Consider the following 16,292-nt stretch of genomic DNA (forward strand, 5'->3'; position numbering starts at 1 on the left):
AAATTTTTCTTGTGAATTAAGCTTCAACATGTCTAGTTTCTTTCTCAAAAGATAATTTTCTTAAAATAAAGGTTTTTTGCATGATTTTTGTTCAGTCAAATTTGAGTCACATTTCTTTAATGGCCCCCAAAACGGAATTTTATTTTTTTCGAAATATCTTGATCAAAAAGGGGTCAAAAAGCATAGCGCTGACATCAAATTACTATCAATGCGTATGATGGCAATGCTTTACGACTTAAAAAAGTCAAAATTAACTTTTCTCTTTATCTTCATACAAATGGTTGTCAAAACAGAGGTTAGTGGCCCCCAAAACGTCGATTCAATTAAATTGAAATTGTTAAAAATCTATTACTAAAACATATCAAAACAATAAGTGTCTCGGGCCTGGCTGATTTCAAAATCCCGTGCAAAATACTAGTAGTCTCTAATGTTAATTTTCCGTGAAATATTTCGAATTTTCTGAAAACTTTGAGTTACTGAGTATGTATGTTTGTATATGTTTATACTTTACAGATATACCCAGTTTTTAGGGGTTGATTTCAAATTTTGTTTGACTTTTGACTGTTTTGGGGGCAACATGCTGAATGGACCTACCTAATGATTAACATCAGATGAAAATAAGAAAAAAGTGACAATCATTGTACAAAAATTCAAATATATAAAGCTTGTGTTTTGAATAATTTAAAATGGTAAAAAGGAATTTCCCCAAATACGAAAATCACTTAAACCATTCAGGCCCAAAAACCTTTTAAGCTGTTTTTGGCCCAAATTTGCCCAAAAAAATTTCCTTATGAATCTGGCTCCGTCACATTTTGGGCATTGCCATTTTGCATCATTGTGCAAAAAATCAGAAAAAAATTATGAGTCAACATTGAGAAAAGCTATATTTTTTTCTTTGGTTAAAGGGAATTTCCCCAAAGTACGAAAAGCCTTCTTTAAAGGCGAATAAGAATTTTCCGGGAAAAACCACTTCAGCCATTCTTTAGAGAATCTTGCCCTCCATCTTTGTACAAAAAATCAGAAAAAAGTAATGACAGGATTTTGCACAAAAAACCCTATTTTTAGGCAGTTTTTGGCCCAAATTTGCCCAAAGTACAATATATTTTTTTTTCGAAAATCGGGCTCCGTCACATTTTAGGCAGTGCCATTTTGCATCATTGTGCAAAAAATCAGAAAAAAATAATGAGTCAACTTTGAGAAAAGCTATATTTTCTTATTTGGTTAAAGGGAATTTCCCCAAAATACGAAAATCCGTTTTTTAAGGCGAATAAGAATTTTCCGAGAAAAACCATTTCAGCCATTCTTTAGAGAATCTTGCCCTCCATCTTTGTACAAAAAATCAGAAAAAAGTAATGACAGGATTTTGCACAAAAAACCCTATTTTTAGGCAGTTTTTGGCCCAAATTTGCCCAAATACAATATATTTTTTTTTCGAAAATCGGGCTCCGTCACATTTTAGGCAGTGCCATTTTGCATCATTGTGCAAAAAATCAGAAAAAAATAATCAGTCAACTTTGAGAAAAGCTATATTTTCTTATTTGGTTAAAGGGAATTTCCCCAAAATACGAAAATCCGTTTTTTAAGGCGAATAAGAATTTTCCGAGAAAAACCATTTCAGCCATTTTTTAGAGAATCTTGCCCTCCATACTCCAGGCTATATCCTCAGCTTAGTCGGACTACTTGCAGTTTTCAAAAATTTGCAGGAAAATTCCTTTTGTGCAAAATATTATGGCAGTTGTAGTCGTTGTAGGTCTAAAAAATTCGAAAACGTTGATTTGTGAGATGAATTTTCCCAAGATAAGCAATAGAATTGATCGAACATTCATAAACTTTCATTACTACAATATGACGGATAAATACAAACTGTGCAAAATATATTAATTAAATAAATTCTACAAAAATCAAATATAATTAATCTAATGCTTATATAAGATGTCACTCAAGCTACACAAAAAATCGGCAAATCTTTAAAATAAAAAAAAGGGATTTAAAGAGAATCAGGGTAAGGCTGCACTTCAAAATTTAGCAAAATTATAGGTACATAAATATAAACTCCAATGGAAACATTTTAAGAGACAACAATCACAGAAGACAACCATTAAAGTTTTTGATGATTGTTTTTTAGTGTCCGGTTTTTAGATGTCCGATTATTGGAACATGGTATTGACTTGATTGTCTTGAGTTCTCGACGTTAACAAACTTTCAACTTTCTTCATTCTTACTTCATTGGGCTGTAAGAAGTCCTACAAAAATAAAGGATGCTTTTATCTATCGCATTATAAGATTTGGAATGGTTCTTTTAAAAATTTTAGATTTCTAGAAAATTAGTTTTAAAGAGAGAAACTTTTTTGTGGCGCACCCGGTATTGTTCTAAAAAAAGCTTACAAAGAACAGAAAATTTGCATTTTATACATATAGCCTTTGTAAAATCGCTGCACAGAAATTGGTAAATTTGCAAAATTAGTTCAGTTCAAACTAAAACTTTTTATATAAAATATTTCTCAGGAAAGATGACCAAATTGGAAAATTGTAGCCAAGGAGAAGTGAATAATTTCAAAATATTTCACGGCAAATTTTCACCGATAAAATATAACAACCGATAACAATCCACTTTTGTAGAAAAGAAAGACCGTTGGCAAAAAAAATGAAACATGTTGCTTACGTCAGAAAGATCATCTTTTGTCAATACTTCAAAACCACTGTCTGTGATATGGATTGTATGTTCGAATTGAGCGGCTCTAAAAAATGTTTTGAGAATAAGGGTTGTGACAGGGAAACAATGTACAATACAGAGGCATAGGTATGTATCATCAATAATATTTATCTAGCAAACTCCAAAATATACCCAAACATCTCGTACCGTACTATAACAATCGAAAAGCGTCAAGACGACAAAAAGTTACTGTAGAGCAGCACTTTTCCGAGTATTTGCGATTTAAGCGGTTTTGATTTTCAAGGGAACTTTTGGATTGCTATAGGTAAGTACGGTAAGTATTAAAAAATCAATTTATAGAAAAATTTGAGCGAGATTAGACAGCAAACTTGATTCTTGACCGTAACTCCTCAGTCCTCTTCCAGAGCGTCTAAGAAAAATTCTATCAACAGTTTCAAGGTTTTCAAGGTCATAAGGGCCAAACTTCGGCCCTGAGGGTTACAGGTCGCCCCCTATAATCACATGACCAAAAAGCAGTTTGCGTGACGCGTGGATAGAATAGAGCTTTCAATAAGTTTAAAGAAAAGACCTTAATTTATCTAAAACCACTGATTCTGAAATATCGCCCTCGAATACATGAATTATTCAGACAGGTAGAGGTTTTCTACAAAAATAAAACGTTCTTTTTCTCCATCTTCAAAAAAGAAGTTTCAAGTGAGTTGCTATCGGTTACAGGTGTAAAACAATGAGAATAGAAAATTATCTGTACACTTTTTCATTTAAGAAAAATAACTCGAACCATGAAGTTTTGATGATATATAGGAAGTAAACTTAATAAGAATCTGATCAAAATTTGGAGATTATTTACAACAAAGCACACTAGAAGCAAGCTTCATCTGAAAGGTAAGTGCAAAATTTCCTTGTCCTTGTTCAAAAGCCACATAAGAATATTCCGATAGGATTCAAAATTTTACCACTCAGTAGCGTAAAAAAGATGGATACAAAATTCATAAAGATGACTCTAGCTTACACATATTCCTACAGAAATCATGGTCTCTCTTTTATTTTAATGAAAATCTTTTGAACCCTCTCTGAATCTTAATTCAACAAAATCCTTCCCACAGATCGCAAAGATGAGTTGCAGTCGCCTCCGTCGTAAAGGTTCGTCCTTACAACAATCACACAACAACCACAACAATTACAAGATCATTCTGGTCGAATGGGAAGACTGCGGGCAACAATTCCTCAATGGAATATCATTCGCTTCCAAACAAGAGAACATACAAGTTCACATTTTCGTTAACCAATCAAAAGAAAGTACAACAGCCAATCAGAACATACAAAATACTCGTATCGCTCTCAAAAATGTCGCAGTTTTTCACGAGAGTTTGACCGATGGTAAAGATGCATCGTGGACGGACTTACTCGCTTATTTAATCAATTTTTACGCGCGCACAACTTTTTCGTGTCATCATTGCGCGGCCATGCATTCGAAGCCGAACTACCAGGTTACTTTAGCAGCACGTGACCAGGGGAAATATAAAGAGTTGAATGCTCTTTTGAAGTCGAATAAAACGGAAACGAAAGTCGTGGATGGATGGAAGACAACATTACTGGATCTATTCCCTCACGTGTGCACAGAGTGTAAAATAATTTTTAATGACCAAAGAGCGGCCCAGTTACACGACAAAGAAGATCATAACTATCTCTGCGAGAATATGTCGTGTGAACGGAGCCGTAGAGAGAATGGATTTTACAGCCACAAGGAATTATCGAAACACCAACGACGTCAACAACAATGTGAATTCTGTCACGGGAAAATATTCTGCGACAGCGCAAAATATCAAGAACACATGAGCAAATATCACATCTTTTGCGATTGTTCGTGTCAAAAATATTACAACACCTTGGAGGAGTTTATACAACATTACGGTGGAGTGTACCCGCTTCCTTGTCTGGAGGTGCCCGATTGCAAGGAGCGTTTCCGAAACATCGATGAACAAGCTTTCCATCATAAATCAAGCCACGGTTCAAAGTATCCTTATTACTGCATAGCGTGTTACGGCCATCAGAAGTTGACGTGTTTACGTACGTCCGGAGAGCTTATGAAGCACGTGAATGACGTGAAACATAAGAAAAACGAATTTCAGATTGTTATGATTCCAGAAGAAAGCCCTTTCGCTCATATGTATCAACAGCAGCAGAATTCATCCAGTGAAAATTCAACGTGAGTGAATGACCCTACACTAAAGTGTATTGGAAATCAAACTTCAAGATTCGATTTTTTCATCTAATAAAGAGCGTTTATTAAATTTTCGGATGAGCTTTTTTAACAATTACAAGTTATATATATTATAAATTAATTTGTACCGGTTCCCATAAGTTCAAGGAAAAAAATTCGTCAGCGTTTATACTTTCCCCTAAAAACAGCCCATGTGAAAGATTTCTACGTCCGGACACACTCTAGAGTAAGGAAATTTGAATCTTAAAAACAAACTTTCCATTAGGGCAAAAAAGAAGCTTATGATTGAAATACCTTTTCCCGTCCTTGGTGACGACAGTCCATCCATCTCTCCAATGGAGTACGTCTGTTCCACCTTCACATAACACTGGTTCTAGAATGAAAATAAGAAGTCTCTTATAATCTCTTCTTGATAACATTTGATGATGTGAAAATAAAATGTAATTGGCAAATGTTGACAAATGCAAAACAGTACATGAATAGTATGCTTCTGATCTCATTCTTAAAAAAAATTATGTAGCAGTTTAGTAAACTTTACTTTATCATCCCTCGATTTTATACAGGCACTCATTTCCCTTCCAAACGCGTTACCCGCGTGGTTTCCATACAAAAGCTAGATTGATTATCTGGTAGTCTAGCAAGCTAGACGACTAATTCAGACATATTAGAAATAAAGCAATAAAGTAAATTTTAGTCGTCTAGAAACCTTTGTGCACTAACTCCAAACAAAAAAAAAGTGTCAATATCGCAATTAAAATTTTTTCCTGCTCAAAAAAAATTCTTGAAAATAAAATGTGTGTGGATTTGTGTGTTAAAAATGTTTCATTTGAGTTGATTTTATTTTAGTAGGGGGAATTTTGTTCGATTTTTTGGAATCGCTTGACTGTTTTGTTAGAAGCACTTGTTATACATTTTTGGAAAGCTAAGGGGTAGGGGAATCGAAATTACTATGTTTCCAATTTTGTTTCGGACACTTTGGTGTGATTTTCGGACAAATATGACGGTCTCAGGCAAAAATCATAGGGGTAAAAATTAATGAAAATTTTAGTTCGAGAAAACGGAGACCTGTTGTATATTTTTGGAAAGCTCTCAAAAAATTAGGATTAGAGATATATTGCAAATATAGGTGATTTCAGTACCTAACTCGAGATATTGAGCTTCAAGAAGCGCAAAAACTGGACAAAATAGCTGTTTCTGGCTGAAAAACACGGTTTTCAAGGGTTAATATCTCGAGTTAGGTACAGAAATCATCTATATTTGCAATATATCTCTAATCCTAATTTTTTGAGAGCTTTCCAAAAATATACAACAGGTCTCCGTTTTCTCGAGCTAAAATTTTCATTAATTTTTACCTCTATGATTTTTGCCTGAGACCGTCGTATTTGTCCGAAAATCACACCAAAGTGTCCGAAAAAAAATTGGAAACATAATAATTTCGATTCCCCTACCCCTTAGCTTTCCGAAAATGTATAACAAGTGCTTCTAACAAAACAGTCGAGCGATTTTACAAAATGCCCTCTACTATTTTGAGAGTTTGTTGTTGCTTAATAAATTGTTTTCTCGCTACGCAAGTTTCTGCGTAGCTAGGCCCGGTATCTATAAGGCTGGAACACCGGATTCTTCCAGTCGTTTATACAAACTGAATCCCGTATCATTATTTGTGTTTATTATTAGTATTACATGCATTATAAACGACTCCAGTCTAATTATCTGGCACCCTGATGCAGAAATTTTCATCCGACACGCTAAAGCCTAACACCTGGAAGGTTTAGATTACAGAGTTTTGGAAGACCATGGATTTTTTTCAAGGATTTTGCAGCGGGAGGCCTGGTAACCTAGTACTCGTTTTCGGGGATTGGCGGGTCCAACTGAAATATTCTTAGGTTTACGCACAAGGGTAGTTGAACCCGACTGGGGATGCAGCACATGAAATGCCGACTACGAATCATCTCCGATGGGAAACTCACATAATATCACACAATTAGATTGAAAACCCAACTCACCGATGGTAAACACCATTCCTGGGACCATGTTTCCAGGGTAATCGTTGTCATGGTGCAGGATTTGTGGCATCTCATGAAACTCTTCTCCAATGCCGTGACCGACGTAATGTGGACATACTGTGTACCCGTGAGCATGCGCGATCGAACTGAAAAAGAAGTGTGAAGAAGTAATGATTAAACAAGAAATAACCTTGACCAAAACATAACCATCTTAAGATAATTAAATAATTCTTAAAGACTTTTCACACAAATCATTTTTGAGGGTCAAGCTAATAACAAAAGACATCGTAAATAATTCCTTGTTGGGTTTTAATACCATAACTTTGGGCTTGCTGTTTTCGTCGTGTAATATCAAAACCTTATGTAGACAAAAACTCAGGTATTCGTAACTGTCTGTCCAGAACCTCGGCGTGCAAAGTAAATATCATAATATAGACGAACGCCGGTATACTACTGCACGACTTACCTTATACTCTGTCCAATCTTTTGAAGGTGTTGACCAGGCCCGCAAATAGAAATTGCTTCGTGTAAACACTGCTTTGTCACTTCAACCAATTTCTTCCCTTTCTTTTCCACGTCTCCCACCAAGTAGGTCTCGGATAAGTCCCCGTGCACACCGTCCAAGAAAACCTGAACAAACGAAAGTGGACAAGTGATACTTTTATGGACCTACCTGGTTACCAAAACTAACCAATGAACATTGAAACAATGAAACACATAAGACATAACTGGACAAAATACAAAAATATATAAAATGAAAGCATATCTATTGGTAGAAATTATCAATACTATTGAAAAAGACTTATGAAAAAAAAGTAAAAAAGTTATTAATCGCTTTTCTTTATAAAAACTACACTATCAGAAAAACGCACAGCTTAATAAAGAAGGTTTCTAGAAAACAAAAGCGGCGATTTCCGGCATTTTCGGCCGGAAAAAATTTTTTCTCAAGAATCGGACTAGGTCATGTTTCGGGCATTGTTAATACGCATCTTTGAGCAAAAAATCAGAAAAAACTAATGATGAAATCTCGAGAAATTGCCGAAAAACCTTTTTTCCGGCATATTTCCGGCACTTTCGGCCGGAATTGAATTTTTTCGAAAATCGGGCTTCGTCACAATTTAGGTATTGACATTTTGCATTAGTGTGCGAAATTTCATGAAAAAATTTAAAGTACAGCTCAAGAAATTCAAGAAATACCGTTTTTCCGGCGAAAATCGGCTGTTCTGGCGATTTTTAGAAACTTCCGGCTTCAAGAATCAATTTTATTGAAAATTGAAACATGCTTGATGGTGGGCATTGCTATTAATAATGTTTTTGAATGAAAAAAACAACCAATTATATGGAAAAAGTTCAATGAAAATCCAGAAAAACGGCGATTTCCGGCATATTTTCGACCGGAAAAATTTTTTTTTCGAAAATCGGGCTCCGTCACATTTTGGGCATTGCCATTTTGCATCATTGTGCAAAAAATTAGAAAAAACTAATGAGCCAATCTCGAGAAAAGCTGGTAACTAACGGACGGACGGACAGACGGACAAAGGTTAATTTATAGGTCCTCCACCCCACCGGGGTAGGTCCAAAAAGCAAGGTAAGGTAAGAATAAGGCAGATTTAACTTAAGGGAATATCTTTATCGTGAATACCAAGTGGATTTGTTTGTTACACAACGATCAATGACCTTTATATATCCCTGGACCAAGTTACTCAATGCCGGCCAAGAAAAATATTATGATCGGAGTTTTTTTTTTTGGCCCAGCGCTAGCGAGTGGGCCTTTAAAGAGAGTGTCACTATTTTTTTCCGTGTTTCCTTCTGTGTGTCCGTTTTGGTAGAAACGGCGCTTTATACCAGTAACACACTTTTTGCCGTCTGGAGAGGGAAAAGCTTGCGAAAGTCGGGTACTGGCTAAAAAAGATATATTTTCTGATTTCGCGCTCCTTAAACAACAAACGTTTTCAAAACAAAACAGATACAAGATGGCGGTTGAAGCGAGGAGATTGATTTCATGTGTTGATTCTTACTTTCTTGAACATTTTCTTTGCTTTAGTGGTCAAGAGACTTTCAAACCAAAGAAACTTTGTAGTGATTTTTTTTTGTAAACTTTTTCAACATTCTGTCATATGTTATAGTTTTCATAAAGCTTTCTGAGTGAAATTCTATACCTTAAATCAATTTCTGACTTTCACTTTTAGTTTCTTGTTTTCAAAAAGACTTGATTCTGGAATTTGCTGATGAACACTAAAATGGAGTTCATGTGTAAATTATAGCAAGATTGGAACTTTTTCAATCATACTACGTGTGAAAATGGTTATTTCTAGATCTGTCTCGTTTAACGAATTGGTGGCTTGATTTTTTCAAACTCAACACGGAATTATTTCAAATACCGATATTAAATGGAATATGGCAATGGAGACTAAAATGCAGCTCATGTGTAAATTTGAACAAGATTGGAACTTTTTCCATGATGCTACGTGTGAAAATGGTTATATATTTCTAAGTCTGTCTCGTTTAACGAATTGGTGGCTTGATTTTTCAAACTCGACACGGAATTATTTCAAATACCGATTAAATGGAATATTGCAATGAAGACTAAGATGCAGCTCATGTGTAAATTTGAACAAGATTGGAACTTTTTCCATGATGCTACGTGTGAAAATGGTTATATATTTCTAGATCTGTCTCGTTCAACGAATTGGTGGCTTGATTTTTCAAACTCGACACAGAATTATTTCAATTACCAATTAAATGGAATATGGCAATGGAGACTAAACTGCAGCTCATGTGTAAATTTGAACAAGATAGGAACTTTTTCCATGATGTGCTACGTGTGAAAATGGTTATATATTTCTAGATCTGTCTCGTTCAACGAATTGGTGGCTTGATTTTTTCAAACTCGACACAGAATTATTTCAAATACCGATTAAATGGAATATGGCAATGGAGACTAAACTGCAGCTCATGTGTAAATTTGAACAAGATTGGAACTTTTTTCATGATGCTACGTGTGAAAATGGTTATATATTTCTAGATCTGTCTCGTTCAACGAATTGGTGGCTTGATTTTTCAAACTCGACACAGAATTATTTCAATTACCAATTAAATGGAATATGGCAATGGAGACTAAACTGCAGCTCATGTGTAAATTTGAACAAGATAGGAACTTTTTCCATGATGCTACGTGTGAAAATGGTTATATATTTCTAGATCTGTCTCGTTCAACGAATTGGTGGCTTGATTTTTCAAACTCGACACAGAATTATTTCAAATACCGATTAAATGGAATATGGCAATGGAGACTAAACTGCAGCTCATGTGTAAATTTGAACAAGATTGGAACTTTTTTCATGATGCTACGTGTGAAAATGGTTATATATTTCTAGATCTGTCTCGTTCAACGAATTGGTGGCTTGATTTTTCAAACCCGACACAGAATTATTTCAAATACCGATTAAATGGAATATGGCAATGGAGACTAAACTGCAGCTCATGTGTAAATTTGAACAAGATTGGAACTTTTTCCATGATGCTACATGTGAATATGGTTGTTTCTGGATCTGTTGTGTTTTACGAATTGGCGGCTTGATTTTTCAAACTCGACACAGAATTATTATAAATACTAATTTTAAATGGAATATGGACATGGTAAATGTAGACTAAAATGCAGCTCATGTGTAAATTTGAACAAGATTAGAACTTTTTTCATGCAATGATGTTGTTTCTTATGGAAGTTGAATTTAATGATATTTTGAATTTGATTGTTTACCTTCGGGTAGAAAGTTTCGAGCTTTCAACATTCAATTTATTTTTGATTGACTACTGTACATTATGTTTCGTTTATTTTTTCACTTCCCTGTTCTAAGAAATGAAGAAAGGGAGAATTATCCTTGTCGACTTATTTTTCATTTTATTTTGCTCGACGCAGTAAAATTTTAAATCCTTTGGACATCCCTTTCCTGAAATCTTGTTAAACATTTTTTGGAATTTTTGGAAATCGCGTAAATTACGCTTTTGCTGGGCCTTCACGCCTAACGGGCTTCTTGTCTTTTTTTTTAAATTGGTACCCGCAGAGAGAGCGCTAGATCTAGTTTCATTGTACACTAAAGACGTAGCGCCGTTTGTCTTTAGGTAAAGTTTCAAACACTATAATGGCTTCTTTGCAGGTAGCAACTTTCAAAAAAACTTCGACCAAAGATGGCGGATATAGCTTGGTCCAGGGATATATAAAGGTCCGTGACAACGATAATTAGTTGATAGTAAATCTCTTATATGGGATTCACTACCTACATAAGTTGCATAAAAATTAATTTCACATGTCGCGCTATTTGTCGTGATTTTAATGGTAAGATAATATTTGAATTGTTTTTCATATCTTTTGCCCTAGGAAGCCTCAATCATTTTTGTATTTTATTCATTAGAAATGAGCACTTCCTATAGAGTTATTAATTTGTCAAACAGTTAAGCTGTGACCTGAACCAAAAGAATTAAGATTATATATTATGAACTTAACGATAAACTTTATCTCGTCATCTTTAAAACGTAGGGGGTGGAGTGTTTTTTTTATTATTACATGAAGTCAAATGAGTAACAAATTACTCCTTATCCGAGGGGAATTAGATAAGTTAGCCATTTTCTCTACCTGAAGTGAGTATGCAAAACATGTACTCGTAAACGTTAAGAAAGAAAAATATTCTTTTCGGTGAAGTCAGATTTGCATGATGGGTTTGATAGTGAAAGAATATTACAGAGAAAATACAAAGAAGTCAAAAACCACTCTGGTCCAAGAATACATGTTGGGCGTCAACCAAAAGGCTCTCAAGAACAGTCAAAACATTTTCTCAAGTTTTACACTGTTAATAAAACTCCTTTTGACAAGGATTGTGATAGGCTTACAACCAAGATCCGCGATCTCAAACATAACATCATTGCTACGTAATGTTTTGCTACCAGTTGGTTACCCCGATTCGGTTTGTCCAGAATACATCGAATTCCAATTTTGGGATACACTACAAGAAGCGTGTGGATATTTCCGTGCCATCTTGAAGAATCAAGCCTGGCTGACCGTCTTGGGTGTTGGAGATGCACAGGCTAGTGTTGTTAGCGCTGTCACCATGACGATGATGGTCGATTATTCCGGGATGGTCAGCGGGCTGTATTTTGCAGGATCACAAAAACGGGTCAAGAAATTTGCAGCAAATCAGAAATACTGGACTATGGTACATGAAGTTTTGATCCTGATTTCTGCCGTATTGACTCTTGTTTCTTCCGTATTTCCTAAACATCTCATTTTGATTTTGGTCATCGGGCGGGTGATTTCAACCGCCGCTGGCGTGATGAACGGAAGCTGTCAATCCAACTTGGTGACTCATATCGCAAGGAACAACAATTTTGCTGATTGCAATGCAAAAGAAGGCAACCAAAACCGAATGTTGAAGCTTCTACTCATCGGGATTGGGTACAAGTTTCTCATTTTCGTTAACAAGACTGGGGAGAGAGTCTTATTGGCTTTTATTGTTCTTTCCATGGGGAAGTTGTTTTGTAAGTACCAATCTTTGGTGACATTGAGACTAAGAACTTTGAGTGAGAATCGTTTTTTCTTCTGTATCAGACAATGGTACAAAGGTAACATTGAGAATATGACCACAAACAAAATTTCAAGAGAAGAAAGCGTTCTACTTCCACCAAAGAGTACCATAGTCGATACATTTGGCTGCTCTATGTCCGACTTGCACTGTTCAACAGAACATTTGGAGAACCTTGAAGAAATGCATCGAAGCTGTAAACATATTTTGATCGCAGGTGATCAAGCAAATCAGAAAGTGAATATTCTTTTGAAAAGCGATTCCAGCGATAAAGATTACCTATGTGCATACTTACATTCTTCATTTTATCAACTAATAGCGGACGAACGTAAGTACACGGACATAGTGGAGTTGACTCGATTGTCCTTACAGAAAACAATGGCAGATCTGGACCCTTTGCTCGATCATCTTGAACAATTAGACTGGGATATCAAGAACTTGTCTTTGTTACCCATAACAAATATTCGAGTTGATCTAACGAGTGATCATTTGAAGAATAAGTGAGTTATTAGAATAAACATTAATCTAATTTGTCATTGTTTTGAGGTAGATTGAATTAAGGTTATGCACATTTTTATGTAATTTTTAGAAATTTTTTAAAAGCAAATATTTCAAAATATGTTACTGAGGTTAAGATGTTTATTCTACCCCGTCCAAAGAGATTGCAAACAAAAACCGACCGTAATGCAAAGGCAGAGGGTTCGGCTACGGTGCGTAATGAATGCAGGTTCAATCCTCTGCCGGCTCATACCATAGTCTCCATAATAATTACAAAATGGAACTTCAATCAGCGCCGAAATATATTGGCAATTTTGGGTATTTTAACGTTTTTGGGCGAGAATTGCAGTACTTCCACTTTGCTTCATTTGATTTTTCGATTCAGGAGGGGTTAAGTGGCTTCCAGGCTATATTCTCAGCCTAATATTGGAACATTTTTGAGCTTTTAGATCCTGAGATCCTGAGATCCTAAGGTCTTAAGTCTAATGTTAAAACTCAGAGTTCCAAACTGTACTTCAAAGCACTTAAAAATCACTTGCGGTTTCAAAGTTTTGAGAAAATTCCATTTTTGTGCCAAATATTTCGGTGCTGATTGTAATTGCTTTGATTCTCAGCAGTTAAAAGAATAAATGGAACAATCCAAGAAAAGGAGTGGCGTTCACCCCAACCTTCGGGTAGACAGCTATCGAAAGAGGAGCTTTCAGGTCGCCCCCGACTGCGGTCGCAGACTTATTACTTTGGTCGGCGAAAAGTAACAGATTTAGAATTTTGGCCGGGCAAAAGCGACAAAAATGAATTTAAATGTTAAAAATTTTCCCAATCTAAGTTTCCCCTATCAGGTAGTTGAATACCGCTGAATTTTTGGAGACTAAATAAAATATTTGAATGTATTGGAGTACTCACCGAGATATCAATGTTGATAATATCTCCCTCTTCAAGTTTACGGCTGAAAAGTAATACAAGAAAATCATATTATAAGACCGTGTCACATGTTTTGAGCAATGCATGCTGGTGAACAGATGAAGCTTTCAGTTATTGCAACGTTTTTTAGATAGGTTCTATATATGTAGTGACCCAACATCACTGAGGAATGGTGGATGGCACTAGGACAAAAGTCGGTAAATAGGAAACATCATTTCACATTTAAAGACATTTCTTCTGCAGCATCATGATCAGAATAGAGTGAGTAGAATGGCTAAATCCCCATGCTCTTATTGTTCTGCAAATACACTTGCGAGTCATCATTATGGGGAAAGTGAAAGTGAAAGTAAATGCAAACAACATGGTAGCCTAGCTATGTACAAATGAGAAATATTACCAGGGACATATATAATATGGTTCCCACTTATACCAGTATATGTATAGAAAAATGATAAGGGGTAAAGATTTCCGTATGAAAGGGCCAACAAAGTGTTACTTTTGTAATATAAGGGTAATTAATACAGAGCAGTAAACATGGGTTGGAAAAGGCAATGTATTATAAATATAAAATTTTATTATACCTGTCCGGGATACCGTGAACGACGACGTTATTTACGGACGTGCAAATAGACTTGGGAAAGAATTGATAACGAAGGGGCGAAGGGTAAGCATCTTCTTCACAGATCAAGTGATGTGCAACGAAGTCTAAATCGTCTGTCGATACTCCTGGCTGTATTGATATATAAAAAAAGTTTAGAATTACAGTTGACGCTCTCTAATTCAAACACCTATTATTCGAATCTTTTTGTAATTCGAACTACAATCTCGGTCAAAATATATTGCAAATTTTGGTTGATTCCTTGTTTTTAGCATGACAGAATTCAGTAGAGATTTTTTACCCTGACAGCCTGTCCAACATGGTTCAAAACACGTCTTCCGACACGACAGGCTTGTTTGATTTTCGACACTAATGCTTCATTCTTGACAAAACCATTCGCCTGGTTCTTACTGCGACTTTGAAAGAGACTACTCAAGAATCCTTGAGGATGGTCAGTCTGTGCATAGTGTGGTTTAGTGATATGGATTGGAACGTCACAACTTTGTGTGATGATGTTTGTAGGGGTTTCAACTACCAAAGAAAATGCTCTTCGATTTCTTCGTTTGTTGTTGCTATGTGTACATGGTAACGCTTGCAATAAGTACCTAGAGTGAGAACAATTTGATAAAAGTGAAGTCAATATTTTGAATAATCAAGACCTTGGGTTCAACTATAGATGTAAAGATGGAAATGTTGGTATTTTAGGACTTTTAAACATCCCTCTTTTTGTTGCCCATTAGTCCAATTCTAAGTTAAGCTCGTTACAGGTTTGATGACAATGGGCGAACAAGTGGTTGCAAGCCTTGTTTCAAGATACGAGAGTTTTAAACAGGTTCTCCAAGGTTAGCGTAGTTTTTTAATTTATAATGATAAGATGATTGGTAATAGGTAGACTGGGAACGACTTAGAAAGATTTGAGAAGATTTGTGTTTGTGGCTTAAGAACTATCCCATTCTACTCACCTCAATTGACGTTGAGGGTTAGTCTTGCAAATGATCATAGAACAAAACAACAGTCCTGCTTTTGTTTTTTCGCTTACAACTTATGATTTTCTACTCTAAAAAAGAATAGATCAATGAATTAGTGAGCTGAAAAAGCCCGTTCAATAAAGCCAAAATTTTACCCCATTTAAAGCCTAAAGGAAGATGAAATAATTATAAATCAAACTGAAATAGATCATATCACAAAAGGGCTTCAAGATGAGATTTTAACTTCAGAATATCTCAAAAATAGAGAAAAAAAATCAACAATCGAAAAAATTCATAACTTTCTTTAATTTAGATATATAGTATGAAATTATTTGTGACAAAATTAAATTCTTAGTCATAGCTTTCACTCTGCAATCTTGGAACAGGAACACCAGAGAAAGTTGTGTTAAAAAGGTAAAAAAAATTCTAATGCCTAAACTAATATTTTTGCAACATACTTATAAAACTCAAGTACTTGAGAATCAATCAATCAATCAATCAATCAATCAATCAATCAATCAATCAATCAATCAATCAATCAATCAATCAATCAATCAATCAATCAATCAATCAATCAATCAATCAATCAATCAATCAATCAATCAATCAATCAATCAATCAATCAATCAATCAATCAATCAATCAATCAATCAATCAATCAATCAATCAATCAATCAATCAATCAATCAATCAATCAATCAATCAATCAATCAATCAATCAATCAATCCGAATACAGTACACACATACGGAAAAAACATTTTTTTTTGTTGAAACAAAAAACAACAGCTAAATTTATAAAGGGTTAAAAATCTAAACATAAAATAAAAAACAA

The 16,292-nt window shown here is 35.1% G+C and overlaps 2 protein-coding genes across 2 annotated transcripts; one reads left to right on the forward strand and one right to left on the reverse strand.

The window, feature by feature from the left end:
• Positions 1-1,810: 1,810 nt before the first annotated feature.
• Positions 1,811-15,552, reverse strand: LOC136809603 (methionine aminopeptidase 1D, mitochondrial-like). Its single transcript, XM_067066144.1, has 9 exons — positions 15,454-15,552; positions 14,793-15,096; positions 14,475-14,623; positions 13,876-13,918; positions 7,365-7,528; positions 6,899-7,044; positions 5,190-5,268; positions 2,663-2,738; positions 1,811-2,243 (listed from the first exon to the last, which is right to left on the reverse strand). The coding sequence occupies exons 1-9, from the start codon at positions 15,489-15,491 to the stop codon at positions 2,148-2,150; spliced, it is 1,095 nt and encodes a 364-aa protein (XP_066922245.1). The 5' UTR covers positions 15,492-15,552; the 3' UTR covers positions 1,811-2,147.
• LOC136809604 (uncharacterized) lies at positions 3,484-4,884 on the forward strand. Its single transcript, XM_067066145.1, has 2 exons — positions 3,484-3,556; positions 3,778-4,884. Exon 2 carries the CDS (start codon positions 3,787-3,789, stop codon positions 4,882-4,884), a length of 1,098 nt encoding a protein of 365 aa, XP_066922246.1. The 5' UTR covers positions 3,484-3,556; positions 3,778-3,786.
• Positions 15,553-16,292: the final 740 nt, after the last annotated feature.

Source organism: Clytia hemisphaerica, unplaced genomic scaffold (genome assembly GCF_902728285.1).
Source record: "Clytia hemisphaerica strain Z4C2 unplaced genomic scaffold, Clytia hemisphaerica genome assembly, whole genome shotgun sequence".
Lineage (NCBI taxonomy): Eukaryota > Metazoa > Cnidaria > Hydrozoa > Leptothecata > Clytiidae > Clytia > Clytia hemisphaerica.